The sequence below is a fragment of the Brassica rapa genome, chromosome A10 (assembly GCF_000309985.2).
Source record: "Brassica rapa cultivar Chiifu-401-42 chromosome A10, CAAS_Brap_v3.01, whole genome shotgun sequence".
Lineage (NCBI taxonomy): Eukaryota > Viridiplantae > Streptophyta > Magnoliopsida > Brassicales > Brassicaceae > Brassica > Brassica rapa.
In genome coordinates, this window is record NC_024804.2 from 1085729 (window position 1) to 1101856 (window position 16128).

At 40.7% G+C, this 16128-nt stretch overlaps 3 protein-coding genes and 10 non-coding genes across 14 annotated transcripts; 1 reads left to right on the forward strand and 12 right to left on the reverse strand.

The window, feature by feature from the left end:
• Positions 1-1319: 1319 nt before the first annotated feature.
• On the reverse strand, positions 1320-1429 carry LOC117129457. The gene has a single exon (XR_004453106.1). It is a non-coding gene; the product is annotated as a small nucleolar RNA snoR97 (small nucleolar RNA).
• Positions 1430-1513: 84 nt separating this feature from the next.
• On the reverse strand, positions 1514-1630 carry LOC117129446. The gene has a single exon (XR_004453095.1). It is a non-coding gene; the product is annotated as a small nucleolar RNA Z278 (small nucleolar RNA).
• A 213-nt stretch (positions 1631-1843) lies between these two features.
• Positions 1844-1935, reverse strand: LOC117129468. The gene has a single exon (XR_004453115.1). It is a non-coding gene; the product is annotated as a small nucleolar RNA U36a (small nucleolar RNA).
• Positions 1936-2000: 65 nt separating this feature from the next.
• LOC117129472 lies at positions 2001-2144 on the reverse strand. The gene has a single exon (XR_004453118.1). It is a non-coding gene; the product is annotated as a small nucleolar RNA snoR134 (small nucleolar RNA).
• A 234-nt stretch (positions 2145-2378) lies between these two features.
• LOC117129458 lies at positions 2379-2489 on the reverse strand. Its single transcript, XR_004453107.1, has one exon. It is a non-coding gene; the product is annotated as a small nucleolar RNA snoR97 (small nucleolar RNA).
• Positions 2490-2607: 118 nt separating this feature from the next.
• LOC117129445 lies at positions 2608-2723 on the reverse strand. The gene has a single exon (XR_004453094.1). It is a non-coding gene; the product is annotated as a small nucleolar RNA Z278 (small nucleolar RNA).
• A 73-nt stretch (positions 2724-2796) lies between these two features.
• LOC117129437 lies at positions 2797-2893 on the reverse strand. Its single transcript, XR_004453086.1, has one exon. It is a non-coding gene; the product is annotated as a small nucleolar RNA Z223 (small nucleolar RNA).
• A 34-nt stretch (positions 2894-2927) lies between these two features.
• On the reverse strand, positions 2928-3018 carry LOC117129469. Its single transcript, XR_004453116.1, has one exon. It is a non-coding gene; the product is annotated as a small nucleolar RNA U36a (small nucleolar RNA).
• Positions 3019-3080: 62 nt separating this feature from the next.
• On the reverse strand, positions 3081-3224 carry LOC117129473. Its single transcript, XR_004453119.1, has one exon. It is a non-coding gene; the product is annotated as a small nucleolar RNA snoR134 (small nucleolar RNA).
• Positions 3225-4384: 1160 nt separating this feature from the next.
• On the forward strand, positions 4385-4455 carry TRNAD-GUC. The gene has a single exon. It is a non-coding gene; the product is annotated as a tRNA-Asp (tRNA).
• Positions 4456-4517: 62 nt separating this feature from the next.
• LOC103844498 (beta-glucuronosyltransferase GlcAT14B) lies at positions 4518-7109 on the reverse strand. Its single transcript, XM_033282430.1, has 5 exons — positions 6776-7109; positions 5879-6518; positions 5732-5807; positions 5542-5657; positions 4518-5132 (listed from the first exon to the last, which is right to left on the reverse strand). Exons 2-5 carry the CDS (start codon positions 6513-6515, stop codon positions 4624-4626), a joined length of 1338 nt encoding a protein of 445 aa, XP_033138321.1. The 5' UTR covers positions 6516-6518; positions 6776-7109; the 3' UTR covers positions 4518-4623.
• A 242-nt stretch (positions 7110-7351) lies between these two features.
• LOC103844497 (H/ACA ribonucleoprotein complex non-core subunit NAF1) lies at positions 7352-10183 on the reverse strand. The gene is made up of 3 exons (XM_009121286.3): positions 8952-10183; positions 8751-8828; positions 7352-8677 (listed from the first exon to the last, which is right to left on the reverse strand). The coding sequence occupies exons 1-3, from the start codon at positions 9741-9743 to the stop codon at positions 7475-7477; spliced, it is 2073 nt and encodes a 690-aa protein (XP_009119534.1). The 5' UTR covers positions 9744-10183; the 3' UTR covers positions 7352-7474.
• A 226-nt stretch (positions 10184-10409) lies between these two features.
• On the reverse strand, positions 10410-12930 carry LOC117129073 (secretory carrier-associated membrane protein 2). 2 transcript variants are annotated; one of them, XM_033282453.1, is made up of 11 exons: positions 12197-12929; positions 12004-12108; positions 11865-11927; positions 11752-11785; positions 11555-11677; positions 11425-11487; positions 11255-11348; positions 11132-11177; positions 10984-11051; positions 10858-10906; positions 10410-10772 (listed from the first exon to the last, which is right to left on the reverse strand). In XM_033282453.1, exons 1-11 carry the CDS (start codon positions 12248-12250, stop codon positions 10623-10625), a joined length of 849 nt encoding a protein of 282 aa, XP_033138344.1. In that variant the 5' UTR covers positions 12251-12929; the 3' UTR covers positions 10410-10622. The 2 variants fall into 2 exon arrangements, with proteins under 2 accessions (XP_033138344.1, XP_033138343.1); XM_033282452.1 differs by having other exon boundaries at positions 11865-12108; positions 12197-12930.
• Positions 12931-16128: the final 3198 nt, after the last annotated feature.

The following is a 16128-nucleotide window of genomic DNA, read 5'->3' on the forward strand; positions in this document are numbered from 1 at the left end:
CTAGACAGATCTAAAACCATACATATAATCAACTATTCCTCTACTGAACTCAGATTCTTCAGTGTAAAAAATCATACCTTTGATTTGCTAAAAACTGGATTTCTGCAAGTAGGCTTAAGAAGGTGACAGGTGCACATCATCATCTTGTCGCTGAAACCTCCGTTGTTAGCTCATCATATGAACAATTCTCAGATCAATGATGGTGAGAACAGTTTGAATTCATTCTCTTCCCATCTCAGTTACGTTTCTTCTGTCGTAAAAGATGAATAACTTTTTTTTATTTAAATTCCATCTCTTTAGGTGGTATTTGATTCTATTGAATTTGAAGGGTAAATGATAGTTTTTAATATCCAAAATAACTTTTGATGAATCTCATTGATGAAATCCATATTTTTCAATAAGGGGTGATTTAATAAGATTTTTATAAATGCTATATCCAATAAGAGGGAATTTGTAAAACTTTTTATAAATACCTTGTCCAATAAGGGAGGATTTGGCAAAAACCTAAAATTTTGTGAAATCCCTATTCCAATAAGCCCCACTTAGTCTTGAGTAGCTTCACCAACGTCTGTAAGTCAGATAACACCAACAGGGAGTCCACATTGGACATGAATGCTTCCAGAACCACCTTCCGAACCGCCAGAGCTTCAGCAATCAGAGCTGACTCCACATACCTCCTTGAGTCTTTAAAGCTCTGGATCATACCTTGCTCTCTCCCTTTGAATATTCCTGCAAAGCCACAGTTCCGTGTAGATGCATCCCAAGCTGCGTCAACATAGCACACTAGCTTCTCATTCTCGAAAGATTTTCGATGGTGGCGCCGGGGGCCCTGCCGAGAGGTTACGTGCCGATGAAGCAACAACATCCTGAGCTGATTGCCATTCCTTTGCATTTTGTACGGCCAACGTGATCACCTCCTGAGCCGTTACCTGCCTATTTTCAAAGACAAGCAAGTTTCTAGCCTTCCAAAGTCGCCGTAAGAGCCACGGCCATAGTTTGGTTGTAAAGTCTAACTGGCGACTTGAGCTCGTTATAATGCTCGTATATATCAATTTGTTTATAGAAGATGACTTGTTTCTTACGTCTAATTAAAAAAGATGGACTAATCAAAGTAGGGAGCAGTAAATGAGCGGTGTGTTCAAGTCAATAAATAACCAAAACTCAACCCAACGTTTCCTAAAAGACATTGTCCCTAAACCTCAAACGATAATCAATCCAATATTTAAGTATATCACTATCTTAAGACATCAAAACAGGTTAGAAAAGTTAGAAGGCAGACAAAACAACAAAGCAAACTAATGTATTTCATCTTAAGAGAACAATGTAGAGTTCTTGTTTAACTCCAGTCTCTTAATTAAAGCGAGAGAAGAAGCTGATGAGAACACTAGCAATTTATGAGTTTTTTCAGACTACATGCCCCATATAAAAGTGCAGGTGTATAGTTTAAACTCAAAACCAAGTTCTTCATATCTTATAAATCAATAAAACCAAAAAGGATGAGTATTAATGGAAAGTCTCAGTAAAACCCGTAGAATTCAAAGAAATTGCAGCTTATGCCAAGGGGTTCTCCCTGAAAATCAGGGTCTCAGCTCCACTGCACCTCATTCAGTTGGATTACATCCTCATCGACATTCCAAAATAGATAAAAACACACACACACACACATACTTTATTTAAAGACAAGAACATTTAAGAAAACTAAGATAGAACTGGATCAGACAATGAGACCAGGTTTTCCAATAAAGGATTATCTGAAGCAGATATCAAGCTGTTATAAATTACTCATCACTGCCCAAAAACAAATACTTTTAAAGCTGAGAAATCAAAACATGGAGAAGAAAACTGGCTCATATTAAGAAATTCAACCATGTTTTTACCGTATATGCTTCATTGAAACCAATCTCAGAAGCGCGGGCAAGTTTATAATCATAGCCAGTAAGAAAACACATCGCCTAAGTAGTTTCTATCAACAATTAACAATCACAACAAATCCAAATGAGAGATTTAGCCGCTTTTTTGACACAAGAAAGCCTAGAGAGTCAAGGCAAACCTGCAACACAAACGGCAAAACACAATCTAGCAGGAGCTTTGGGGCTTACTTCCTCAAGTTTTTGTATTCAGATTAGCCCGGGAGGCTCCTGCAAAACTATTTAAGTCAGCTAATGATCAAACACAACCACTATTGTATCAAGTCAAATAAGTCAGAAAATGATCAAAGGCAACCATTATTGGAAAAAATAGGTGAGGTACTATGCAACAAGGTCACTGGTAAAGTTTAATACAGTGTTGCATTGTAATTATATATGTTCACTCTTTCCCATCCAAAAACCTCAATGCTTAATCGGGTTAGATAAGTTCAAAAGCAGACAGAAAAATGCAAATGTAGTGTTCTTGTTTAACTCGAAGTCTCATAATTAGATAAAGAGACAAAGCTGATGAGAACACTGACAATTTCTGAGTTTTTTCAGACTACAAGCACCATATACAAGCGCAAGTGTATAGTTTAAACTCAGGAAACAGATGTTATCATTGTATAATTTATCAATGAAACCAAGTTTTCATATCTTAGAAATCAAGTAAAACCAAACGGATGATTACCAATGGAAAGTCTCAGTAAAATCCATTGAATTCAAAGAAATTGCAGCTTCTGCCAAGGGGTTCTCCCTGTAAACAGGGTCTCGGCTCCACTGCACCTCACAGAATCGGATTAGATCCTCATCGACATTTCCAATTTGAAAACAAGAAAAAATACAGTATTTTAAAAAGACAAACACCAAAGAGATACAGAGATACAAAAACAGGCTCAGACAATGAAAACAGCTTTTTCAGTCAAGAATTATCTGAAGCAAAACTGGCGTATCAAGCTGTTATAAATTAGTCATCACTGCCAAAACTGTACATTGTAATAGAAAATGAACAAAAAAGTTTGGCTCATATTAAGAATTCAACCATGTTTTTACCGTATATGCTTCACTGAAATCAATCTCAGAAGCGCAGGTAAGTTTATAATCACAGCCGATTCTAAGTACATTCGATCAACATCAACAATAACAAATAATTTAGATACAAATCCAAATGAGAGATTTAGCCGCTTTTTTGACACAAGAAAGCCTAGAGAGTAAAGGCAAACCTGCAACACAAACGGCAACACACAATCTAGCAGGAGCTTTGGGGCTTGCTTCCTCAAGTTTTTGTATTCAGATAAGCCCGGGAGGCTCCTGCAAAACCATATGAAAATAAAACCATACACCGAAGAACACAATGGATAATAGCAAGAGACAGAAGAAATGTAGGAGAAGGGATGTTCAAAAAAAGGAGGTTCACGTCTCTCTTATATAGTTCACTGTCACTAGTTAGTCAAAACCCTAATCACTACGCCAAAAGACCAAATTGCCCCAGTTAGTTAACCGGTCCGGTCAGGCCGGTCTGGCTCATGTTCACTTGCTAATAGTAAAAGCCTTTAGCCCTTTATCCCATTAGCCGTTAATTTAAAGATGTGTAGTGACTTGCAAGAATTTAGTGAACAATGGTAGCATGTCAATCTTTGAACACACACCAACTACTACCAGGTGAAACCTTTACTCCTTCTATTTCGTCTCCATTCTAAGTCTCTCTGCCTCCATCTTCCTGTCTTTCAACACTCATATATATCTCCCCAACAACACATAACTCGCCGGATTCTCCGGCTCTATCTTCAACAATTCCTTTGCAGCAATCTCTGCGGGCTCAACCTCTCCATAGTTCATACAAGCTCCAAGCAGAGCCCCACCCCCTATGTCTTACCTATTGGCTTCTCAGGCATAGGTTGAATCACTTTGCACGCTTCTTCCAACCTCCATACCCTGCTTAAGACATCCACTAAACACGAGTAATGGTCCAAGGTAATCAAACTAGGCTTGAATCTAAACTCAATCATCTTCCTATAGAACCCAATTGCCTTATAAGACCCATCCTCTGTACCAACTAAACCCTTAATGATAGCATTGAAAGAAGACTCATTTGGCATAACATCCATCGCCTCATACAACTCCACCGCTTCCCTGATCTTCCCACAATGTGTATAATGCGAAATCATCGCTTTCCACACAACCGTGTTCCTCTGAGGAATTTCGTCGAACAGTTTGCGAGCGTGAGAAACAGAGACGCATTTACCATACACATTGAGTGGCGCGCATCCAAGAGACTGAGAACTTGTTCATTGTTTACTTGGTTCGCGTAAGAGCTCAATTGTTTAGTGAGAGAAGTCATCGTAGTGCAGTTCGAAGCGTACGAGGATGCATGGCCTTACCTCACGAAACGCCATTAACGACGTATGTTGGCTTTATCAAGACATAACAGCATAATTAAGGTTTGTTAATATTGTTTAAAAACATCAAACAACAAGGTCGTTGTAGTATAGTGGTAAGTATTCCCGCCTGTCACGCGGGTGACCCGGGTTCGATCCCGGCAACGGCGCATTTTTTATTATTTTTCGTTGTAAGAGCTTATTGGGCTTGTTCTTGGAGCCTAAGCAACGCCACTTCATTCATTGAATATCATCATTCTATGACCAAAATTAACAATCAACCAAAAAGTAATGTACAACATGACATTTCGCATGATCACTAGATAAACCTCAAACACTCATGAACATTGTTTACTCCTATACTCCTCAGAAGACAAAGTCTGAACAAGCTCCTGCAACCTCACAGCACCAGGTCCTGGTCTCAAAACCGAGTCATTCCCTTGCACAGAGCACGGATCACTCCCATTATCCGACCTCCCTACACACCACCCCCCTGGTGAGAACCTGTGTGTCCTTCCCAACAACTCTCTATCGATCTTGTCCAATACAGGGTCGTTCTTGTGGAACTTACGAGCAAACGGAGCTTTGCTCTTGACCATGTTATCAAAATCCTTCAACGAGAGAGAGACAGGGTGCTGCTTCGGTGGGTTGTCCCAAGCGATGTAGTGAAGGTCGTGTCCTATCGCAGTGTTAACAAACTCTTTGCTGTTGCAGAGCACTGTGTGGAAGTATCCTTCGGGAGATGACACGAAGTTTGTGTAGTACATTAGTATCGTTCTAGGGAAGTTGTCCCATCCCCAGATGCAGTACTCCAGGAAAGACCGTGTCAGCATTATCCAAGCTGAGCCTGTGAAAATGAAGACAAACATTATTTTTAGGACCTTTTCTTAATTTTTTTTAAATGTTTTTGTAGTTTGGTTTATTTATTATTTTGAATACTTTTTAGTTTAGGTGGTTTTAACTAGTTTTTAATTAGATTTTTTAATAATTTTTATATTCTGAGTATTTTTTTTTGTTAATTTTGTAAGCTTTTCTAAAAAAATATTTTGGGCGATTTCAGACATCGGTTATAGTCCGATCCGAACAGAATCCGAAAGGAACCGAACCAAATCTAGAAGGAGCTGAACCAAACCCGACCTTAAAGCTAGTAAAACCCGAATGGAACTTGTGAAGATAGTACTGAAAAACTAAATCAATCAGACCGAATCCAACAAGGCACCCGAACGCCCAAGCCTAGTTAGATCAAAGAAGCTAACCAGTGAATAGCTTGAAAGAAGTAGGAAGTGATCGTCGCTGAGTAGTCCAAGCAAGGTCAGACTTCTTTGACAGGTACAGGCCAGGGTCAACAATAATTGACTTAGCCCTCTGATTCCTGCAACAAAAGAGAAGTATTAAGTACACACTTATATAAACTAAAGAGTTCGTTTATATGGTTCATATACTTACAGTTTCCAACCAGTGAGCTGCATATTCTCAATGAAATTGACATTCCTCGACATGTTTGAGAAGACATACAACAAATCTACATAATCATAAACAAAAGCCATATAAGACACAGCTAACATGATAAAGGTATGAGTAAGTAACACTAACCATCTTGTGTAACGAGAGGATAGTCCGAGGCACTAAGATTAAGAAACCAATCCCAATGCAAGCTCTCCCTCAGCAAAATCGCAACGGCTTGGAGAGTGCAAGCAATCATCGTAGGACCTTTATAAGTCACAAGATTAGACTGAGACATCACCCTAACATTCTCCATCCGACTAAAAATAGGATCACTCTTGACAGACAACGCCAGCTCCATCCTCTCTTTAGGCGGAGCCTCGAGGTCCAAATGAAGAACGTACTGGTTTCTAGGATGGTACACGGCTTGCAAGGTCCTCATCATCCTGTGGCTATCTCCTTTCGTCCCCGAGATCAGATAAGCTAGCCTAGGAAGGTCTGGATTAACGTCCGGGTTTGATTTTAAGAAACTTGATTCAACAAAGTAGTCGTCATTAGTAGGCTTTGAGACAGCGTCTGATGGTAATGGAGATTCTTCTTCTTCTGAGTAAAAGCCGGAGATGGAGAGCATGAGGAGGGTGATGGAGATGATCGAGGCTGCTACGAAAGGGAACATCCATCTTCTGTCGCTGAAAGACCTAAACCCTGAATGTGATGAGCTCACGTGTCTCTTCGCTCTGGTGAATGGGTCTTTGAATGAAGCCAGCTTCCTATACAGTTTTCTCATTCCCTGAGAAACCCAATTCAGACAGGAGATCAAAGTTGTCTGTAGAATAGACAAACTAGCATCAAAGCCCCTTGTACAAAGAAAGCTTTGTCTATCTGATTACAGATTCAAAATCAATAACAGAACTCTAGAAACCAAAGGAAATGACTTTTTTGGGCATGCAGCCAATGGAAAGAGAGAATCCTCTTTTTCTTAGTATAAAGCTGAGTCAGATCCAATCCAAAGTAGGAGATACTTCAAGTTTAAGTCTTGAATTTTACCTTAAAGAAACAAGACACGTCCCCGATGAAAACGACAGCAGAAAGAGACAGACGGGATAAGAAGAAGAATTCAAACTTCTGATTTAATTTCGGAAGTGGGCAAAGAGAAGAAGAAGAGACTTTAAAAAAAAACAAAAAAAATCAATCCTTTACGGACAAACTTGGGGAGGGACGAAATGAAATTGTCTTACGGAATCAAAGCTGTCTGAAAGAGAGATAATAATGTGAAATCGACGCGCCGAAAGAGAGACAGAGAGGTACATACAGAGAGACATGGCAATTAATTTTAAAAAAAATCATAACATTTTCAAAGCGTAAGCTTTTAATCAAAATCAGTAGAGTTATTAATGATGGTGGACCACTCACACCCTACAAGCAAAAGTCGTACACGTGGCATTATCAGCGTATTAGAAATAATGAAATAAGTAACGAAATTAACGGCGAGAGAAAAACACAGTTCCTTTGGTTTGCTGCTTTCTTTCTCACTCTTGATAAAAAAACTAGACTAGCGACTGCAGTCAGTTTGACCTGACTTTTAGTACAAGGTTTTTGATTTTACTGTTAGCAATCAGCGAATGTGTGGAAAAAGAAAAAGATCATTCAATCATAGCTGAGTTTGTTTAAACAAAACTGGCATACAAAAACTAAATTAAAAAACATGATTTTGATACATCATAATGCTTCACACAAAACAGCTTTTCATCCAGACTGTTGTCGACCACGACCTCTTCCACGTCCAAACCTACCACGACCCCTACCTCTACCCCTGCCACGACCACCACGGTGGCCCCTTCCCCGTTCAGAAGACTGCCCGTTGCTAAACCCTTGAGACTGTTCTTGCACTGGGGACTCCGGGTTTGTTGGTGAGTGCTGCGGGACTTGGGATGGTGGACGTATCTCAGACTGTGGCTGCATCTGGAACTGCGGGTTCATTGGAGACGGTGGCCTGTTGCTGTTCATCATCTGGTACTGCGGGCGAGGTTGGAACTGCGGTTGCATTTGAAACTGTGGTGGCCGCTGCATTTGGGACTGCGGCTGCTGCATTTGAAAACCTTGAGAAGCAAACATATTAGGTAACTGCGGATGTTGAATACCCCTTCCCATCCCACCGAACTGTTGTTGGTTGAAACAGTTTAATGCAGGCCATGGCGCTGAGCCCTGTCCTGGAAAATAGTTCAACCCACCAGGCATTGGCATTGGCATTGGCATCTGACCACCATTGAACTGTGGTGGGAACATCATCTGATTCTGATTCTGCATTCCCATCATAGGCATCTGCATTGGACCTAGATTGGGCATTCCCATAGGAGGAAGCTGAAACTGATTCTGCTGATTACTCTGAGGTCTCCATGGAGACCCATTGTTTGGAGGAAAACCATCCATCTGAGGCCTTGGCTGATGATGATTCGAAACCGGAGGACCACCCATCTGAGGATCAGAACGGTTTGAGGATAGAGAGCTACTAGATCCATGGTGGTCTCTGTTCTTCTTCTTCTTGTTTCTTGCGTTACCGTTTCTTTGGTCATTACCCATCCCTCTCTTCTCCATCTTCTGCATTCTTCTGTACTCAGCTTCTTTCTCATCATCCGAAAACTCAAGCTCGTCTGGTATCTCCTCGTCGTTGTCTCCAGACGCATCGTAGCCTTTCTTCTGCAGCTCCTTGATGTTGAGAATGTGCTGAGCGAAGTCAGCTACGAACGAGACGGGCGTCCCTTGGCTAACCCCCTCTGGCACTTCGCTCTCTGAGTTGAACCGAACAATATAGTAAGGGCACTTCACAGGTCCAAAGATCTCGTCAACCAGTCCCAATGGAGTTCTTCTTTCAGTAATCCATAGGATAGAACCTTCGGTCAAAGGACTGTGCTGTTCCATTCCCTCCACTATGACTTGTGTGCTCATCACCTGGATATATAGAAATCACATTAACCAGCAGATTCCCTAATAGATTAAACAGAAGAGATTATTTGTACAATACCGAAAGAACAACTCCAACAGGAAGCGTGACATGATGAGGTTCCAGAGAGACATCCACAGCTGGAACCGGAGGAAGATCCTGCCAAAGTTTAAAAAAATTACTCAACACAAAGAAGCCTTCTATAGAGTAATATCAAACAGCCACTACTAGTCTACAATATAGCTATGGTTGTGAATGTGAAAAGCTGAAGCAAAGGGGTACCTTGAGCTCATTCTTAGACCGTATAGGGTCTTTTGTTTGCAAACCGAGGTCATCATCCTCATCATTGCTCCAAGCAATCATCTCATTCACTTCATCTTCGTCGTCATCATCACTATCTTCTTCAACCTCATCTGCACTCTCTATCTCGCCCTCTTCAAGCTCCCCTGCCACACCATCCTCTTTCACAATGACCATCTTCTCTTCCTCTTCTTCTTCTTCTTCACTATCCTCCTCATCATCACTCTCTTCTTCTTCACTGCTACTACTACTACCACTACTGCTAGATGAAGAAGAAGAGCTCGAGGCTTCGCTCTCAGACTCAGCAACACTAATACTTTTCCCCTTGGCCTCATCATCACCCATGTTCAAACTAACCTTCTCCAACCCTAAAGCCAAACTCACATCTGTTTTCTTCATGGTGGGACAATCAACAGACGCAGACACATCTTTCACAGCTGGTTCACCCGCCACGTCATCACAAAGCTTGGGCTCTGCCTCAATATCCTCAGTCACACCACCACAAAGCTCAGGCTTTACCTCAAACACAGTCTCAGACAGAACCGTGTTCTGATGATTCTCAACACCTCCTTGTCCGATCTCCTCCATGTCGTCCTCGAAGAAGTCAAAGTCGGTATCTTTAACGCCAAACTCCTCAATGCTCGGATTATTCCCAAGCCAGTTGCAGGAATCGAAGTCGAGATAGGAGTCGATGGAAGGGAAGTCAACAGCGTCCTTGAAAGTTTTGACCTTGGAGTCTTGATCGATTGGTAGCTCTTCGTGAAACCCAACCATGTCAAGCAGGGCAAGAGGAGAGGGCGAGGAGGAGAGGAAAGTGAAAGAACATGACTTTCGAGAGTTTAAGCGGCGGCTAAGTTATAAAGGCAGCGACTTGTTGGGTTAAAAAAGGCCTCAGGGTTTAATCGCAGGCAGGTACGTTAGGGTTTTAAGTAGGAGCAGACTCTGTTTTGTGTGTGTGCGCGCTAGGGTTTTAGTCTCCTTTCTTCTCTTCCTCCATTTATCCTTTTTTTCTTTTTTCGGTATATTTTTTATTTTAATTTTATAATATATAGTTGCTCAGTGCACTTCATATGACATGGCCTTAGTAACCAAAGTACCACTCGAGGTTGGTAATTCAGGGCATCTCCAACCTCATTCTATTTTTCACTTTAAAATAGAGTTTAGAGTAATAAATGCTTCAATGGTACTCTATTTATCAGTCTATAATAGAGTGAAAAATAGGTTTACTTCAAATATAAAGTAATTTATTTTTTTTTTTGTTCATCACTCTATTTTTTATTCTAAAATAGAGTATCATTGAAGCAAACTCAAACTCTATTTTAGAGTAAAAAATAGAGTAAGCCATTGGAAATGGTCTTAACGGTGAGAAGATGAGTATCAAAAGACTATTGGACAGAGCTGGATTGATTGATGCTCATTAGAAAGCTATTAAGGTTCATATTCCACTAGAGATCTTGCTTTTATCATTCATGAAGAAATGTTTTTTTTTTGACAATTAAACCCACACAGTTTTGGGTTTAAGGTACTTGATTTAGTCTTTACAAAGTAATTCAAACAAGAAAAAAATTGTGAGGCTAGACTATGCAGAGAGAAGGGGGTTGTGTCAATTGTTGTGTGGAGAGATAAATTTTTCTAGTGAATCGAGTGTTGACTTCATAGTGCACGCACCATCGAGTTTGTAGCTTCACGCTTCATCTGTGCAGCTTTGCCACTCCCTCGGAAGTATGCATATACTTGCTGAATCACCCATACATTGAGAAGTGTTTCTATGCAGAAAAAGCCCGCTCCAATGAAATACAATATCTGTAAGGGAGAAAACGGATATTGTTAAGAAACTGTCGCAAACCGAAGTTTAAGTACTTGTAAAATGAGAAGATGCAATACTTACCCCGACCACAACATTAGTAGTTAGAAACTCGAGTGCTGGCAAGAAACCTCTGTCCACAAAACCAACAACAATACATGGAATCAGATGGACTTCCTCATATGCTTTCATATAGAAGAAAACTCTTACGTGAGGGACTTTCCTCGAAAGATGACTGGTGGAGCAACTGCAGCAAAACCGCAGAATGCAATGTGAAACTGAAAAAGTTCAAAGACAGTGTTAAAAATCGAAAGAACTCTGATGCATGAGGAAAGCTACCAATGGGGATAGATCTTACCAAGTAAAACAAGAAAAATGTTCCAAACTTCAGGGCACTATCAGTTCTGCATAGGTAGGTACGTGTAACACATTGTATTATTGACTCATTTAATACCTTACAGCATATACTTATAGAACTTACCTGGTAGCTCGGTAAAGAGGACGATACCATAAGACGTAAGCCCCAGGGACACCAGAAATGAAGTAGATGATTGAGAGAAGCCATATAGTGGGACCTGATTGCATATCAGTATCAAATGAGTGAACATGATCAGTGGAAATAACAAAATCATTTAGGTAAAAAACAGTAACCTCCTCCGTTGATCCAAGCTACAGTTACTGCCACAATATTCCACAAGAGGCATGCTATCAACCCTGCATAGTTCAATAGTTTTAGTCTGTTAACTTTTGTCAAAACTCTAAGGTGGCCTTTTTGCGTTACCTAACAATGTGGCGAATGCGACATATTGGATCTTCTGTAAATGAATAGGAATCTCGTTAGTAATGTCATGATGAATTAGAGGGAAAAACTCTGGCCAGTTCTTCTCCTCAATGACAACTCCACCTGCCAAAAAACAAGTTAGCATCAGATAATAGCTCTAAAGAAGTATCACTAGTAGATAATAGAATGTTGTGTACTTCGAGCTATTGCATCTTCTCTTCTTTTAAGCTCCTGCATCCATTATGACAAGATGAAGAAGAAGACTGATTAATACAGGTTCACGTGGAAACTGTAGATGTCCAAAATTTACCTGCTCTTTACGTTTCAGTTCGTTCTCCTTAGCCTGAAGTTCCATCTCTTTAGCTCGAAGATCCTTCAAAACAGAAACCAGATTTTGAGGAAACATTGAAAGGTAAAATGTAGAAGGTATATTGAAGATATGGTGGTACCTGGCTGGAATCCAAAGGGATATCGACGGTTGAACCACGATCGTGAGGTTCAGGTGGAAGCGGCTTGAGATAGGAGTTGCTTGCAGGAGGAACACTTTTATTATCCTAAAACATTAGAGCATGGATATCAAACGGGTAAGAATTACAGAAAGGTCAGCCACTGATTCTTGATTCAAGAAACATAGCTCCTTACCGCAAAAGGATTGGTCTCTTCATCAGCAAATGGATTAGGATCTTGTCGTGCCATTTTCAAGAAGTTTATTCAAGAAAGAGTTTTGGAGGTCGTTGGAGTTTGACAGAAATCAAGAATGCAGTGAGAATGGTTTCAACGAAAGGGCACACTATGTAGTCACAGAGAGAAAACAAAACTAGTGGCCACTTGTACGCACCAGAGAACTTCAAGGCATTTTAAAGGGTGCTCTCTTCGTTTTTTTTTGTTCAGCACTTATTCAACACCTATTCAACAGGAAAGTTTCACAATCTGGTCCGGGTTACTGAATTTAATCAATTGGTTCATCAATGTAGTTGGGAATTTAACACGTGTACCTTTAAGGACCATTTAACTAACTACTTTGAAAAGGTTTGACTCCGAACTTTGCGGTTAGTGGCTAGAAAGCCACATGTCACAACTTCACCTGTAACAGCTAAACAGACCATTCTATTGTTAGCTTTATCACTATAGAATCTGTATAGAACTCGTATAGCTCGATATCAAACCTCACAAACACAAGAATAATATATCTCAAAAGAAACTCTTCTTATTGAAACCTCAATGTCTTAGAAAATCACTCAAAACTAAGACTCATAAAACTCACACACTATGCAACACTCTTGCATAACCTTTATATAACCCTCTAATTATCCTAATCTCATTAGGATTAACACAACTAGATATTTCCTATTCTTTATAGATAAACATAACTCAAATAGAATAGGAAACTTGTATCTCAAGTTATTCAAGCTTATCAACATTCTCCCCCTTAAGCTTGATCTCTTCATTCTTCAAGTCTTCAACTCCAATAAGGCTTCTCATTTCCTTGAACCTGATTCTTCCAAGTGCTTTCGTTAGAATGTCAGCTCTTTGTTCATCTCCAGGAACATGCTCAACTTCAATAAGATCATTCTCAACGCATTCTCTTATGAAATGGTATCGCCTATGTATGTGTTTGCTTCGTCCATGGAACACAGGATTTCTTGTAAGAGCAATGGCCGATTTGTTGTCTATCCGAACCATTACTCTTTCACGCGATCTCCCAATGATCTCACCATAAAGGTCTTGAAGCCAAATTGCTTGCTTAGCTGCCTCTGTTGCCGCCATAAACTCGGCTTCACAAGATGATAGAGCCACAGTCTCCTGCTTTTGGGAGCACCAAGTTATCGGACTGTTTTCAATGTAGAAAACATGTCCTGCAGTGCTGCGACCATCATCTTCATCAACGGCATGCGAGCTATCGCTGTAACCTATAAGCTTAGTCACCTTTGTCTTCTCTGCTCTGGCAAAAGTGAGACCATATGTTAACGTTCCCTGTAAGTACCGGAGGACTTGCTTTAAAGCTGCTCCATGCGATTCCTTTGGAGAGTGCATGTATCGACTTAAAACCCCAACGCAATACGAAAGATCTGGTCGAGTGTGGAGAAGGTATCTTAGGCAACCAATGTTTCTTCTATACTCTGTTTCATCGATACCTTTCTCTTCTTCCCCTTTAGATAGCCTTAGACCTGGATCCATTGGTGCGTGAATGGCGTTGCAATCCTCCATCTTGGCTTCACTCAAAATCTTTCTTGCATATCTTTCTTGTTTCAAAGTGATTCCATTCTCAGTTTGACACACCTCGATCCCAAGGTAATAGGTCAATCTTCCCAAGTCACTCATCTCAAATTTTGTTGACATTCTTGCTTTGAACTCTCGTATTGATGCACAACTTGTTCCGGTAACGAGTAAATCATCAACATAGACGGCAATAAGAAGAACATGATCCTTTTCCCGGCTTCTATACACCGCAGGTTCTTTCGAGCATCTACTAAAACAGAGTTGTTCTAGTACCTTATTCAACTTCTCGTTCCATGCTCGTGGTGCCTGCTTCAAGCCGTAAAGTGCCTTTCTCAACTTGTATACTTTAGTCTCTTGGCCTTTGATCACATATCCTTCGGGTTGTGAAACATAAACCTCTTCCTTTAAGTCACCGTGTAGAAAGGCTGTCTTGACGTCTAAGTGATGAACTTCCCACCCACTTGATGCTGCCAAAGCAAGAATGAAACGGACAGTCTCGATGCGTGCTACTGGTGCAAACACTTCCTCATAGTCGACACCATGCCTCTGAATGTAGCCCTTTGCCACAAGCCTTGCCTTAAACTTGTTGATACTTCCATCTGAGTTCCTTTTTATTTTAAAAACCCATTTTAAACCAATCGCCTTTGCTCCACTTGGAAGATCTACTAACTCCCATGTCTTGTTCTTAATGATAGATGTGATTTCATCTTCGCAGGCATCTCTCCATACCTTCTCTTCCTTAGCCTCATTATAATCCCATGGCTCATCGTTGATAGCCAACAACAAACGCTCGCTGTCGAACTCTGCTAGTAATATATAGTCATCTAAGTATCCCGGCTTCTTGGTCTCTCTTGTTGACCTTCTCAGTATGATATGGTCGGGAGCTTCTTCTTCTTCAGCTATAACAGGAGTGTCTTCTTCTTCTTCGGTGCCATTATCACTTGCTTCTTTTGTATCTTCACTGTCATCATAATTACCAAAATCTCCGAATGAGAGTTTGAACATTCCTGGTTTGCTATTTTCTTCTAGTGTTTTCCAGTCCCAGCTGAGATTCTCGTTGAAAACAACATCTCTACTTACCACCACTCTTCGATTTATTGGATCGAGTAGCCTATAAGCTTTAGATCCTGGCTCGGTTCCAAGGTGGACTAGTTTTCGTGACCTATCGTCCAGTTTTTTCAGATGTTGAGCTTCTATCTTAGCGTAACCAATACATCCAAACACGCGTATGTGTTCCACATTTGGCTTTTTCTTCTTGTAGGCTTGGTATGGAGTTTGCGTGTTCAATACTCTTGTTGCAACCCTGTTGATCAGATATGTAGCATGCCTCACAGCCTCTCCCCACAGATAATTTGGCATGCTCATATGCTTAAGAATGCTCCTGGTCATTCCCAAAAGAGTTCTGTTCCTCCTCTCAACCACCCCATTCTGTTGAGGTGAGTATGGGGCGGTCAAGTGTCTTGATATGCCGTTGGTTTCACAGAACTCTTGGAATTCTTTTGATAAGAATTCGCCACCACGATCAGTTCGCGAGTGGTCGTCAATAAGAACGAAGATGTAACGCTTGCTTGATGGTGTAGAAGGCGTAATCGGCCCACAGAGATCCCCATGTATAAGCTCCAGTACATTGTTTGCACGAAAAGAACTTGCCTTAGGAAATACTGCTCTTGTTTGCTTACCAAGTAAACATGAAGAGCATGTTTCTTTCTCGACTGATATTTTAGGTATGCCAGTAACAAGATCACGCTTGATCATTGTACTCATTGAATCTCTCCCTATGTGTCCTAGTCTTGCATGCCACTTCTCAGCTTCGGTTATGCTCACAGACTGAAGACACTTCATATCATCACGGTTTAAACATACCTTATATAACCTGTTCTGGGAACGTTTTGCTCTTGTTATTAACCTTCCCTCCTTGTCGTGTAACGTTAAATAATCGTCTCTCATCCTCACATCACAGCCCGACTCTGTTGCTTGTCCGAGGCTAATGATGTTGCTCCTCAAGTTTGGTATGTAATACACATCGGCTAGGATCCTTTTCTCTCCATTCTTGTTTAGAAACATAACTGATCCTTTGCCTTTAATATCGATACGCGAGTCGTCGCCAAACCTAACCTTTCCCGTAATGGTTTCGTCAATGGTTTTGAAATAGTCTTGATTCCCTGTCATGTGGTTGCTTGCGCCGTTGTCTAGATACCAGATATTTTCTCCTACTGAGTTGGTCTCGAAATCGCTTAGATGGATATTCTTCTCGTTAAGAAAGATTATCTCATGTACCATCAAGTCTTCTGCCTCTTGTGTTCCCTCATCTTTAGTTTCACATGCTTCCTGTAGTTTAAGCAGTCTGTCTGGAC

Bases quoted from the DNA above. Each gene is read 5' to 3' on its own strand.
- LOC103844497 (XM_009121286.3), bottom strand. From the start codon at position 9,743: ATGGTTGGGTTTCACGAAGAGCTACCAATCGATCAAGACTCCAAGGTC. The intron at 8,829-8,951 runs GTACCCCTTTGC...AAACTTTGGCAG, and splicing joins GGTCTAAGAATGAGCTCAAG to GATCTTCCTCCGGTTCCAGC. The intron at 8,678-8,750 runs GTATTGTACAAA...CTATATATCCAG, and splicing joins CTGTTGGAGTTGTTCTTTCG to GTGATGAGCACACAAGTCAT.
- LOC103844498 (XM_033282430.1), bottom strand. From the start codon at position 6,515: ATGAGAAAACTGTATAGGAAGCTGGCTTCATTCAAAGACCCATTCACC. The intron at 5,808-5,878 runs GTTAGTGTTACT...ATGATTATGTAG, and splicing joins TCCTCTCGTTACACAAGATG to ATTTGTTGTATGTCTTCTCA. The intron at 5,133-5,541 runs GTTAGCTTCTTT...TCATTTTCACAG, and splicing joins TTCTTTCAAGCTATTCACTG to GCTCAGCTTGGATAATGCTG.
- LOC117129073 (XM_033282452.1), bottom strand. From the start codon at position 12,219: ATGAAGAGACCAATCCTTTTGCG. The intron at 11,488-11,554 runs GTAACGCAAAAA...TGAACTATGCAG, and splicing joins CGCATTCGCCACATTGTTAG to GGTTGATAGCATGCCTCTTG. The intron at 10,773-10,857 runs GTAAGTATTGCA...TCTCCCTTACAG, and splicing joins CTACTAATGTTGTGGTCGGG to ATATTGTATTTCATTGGAGC.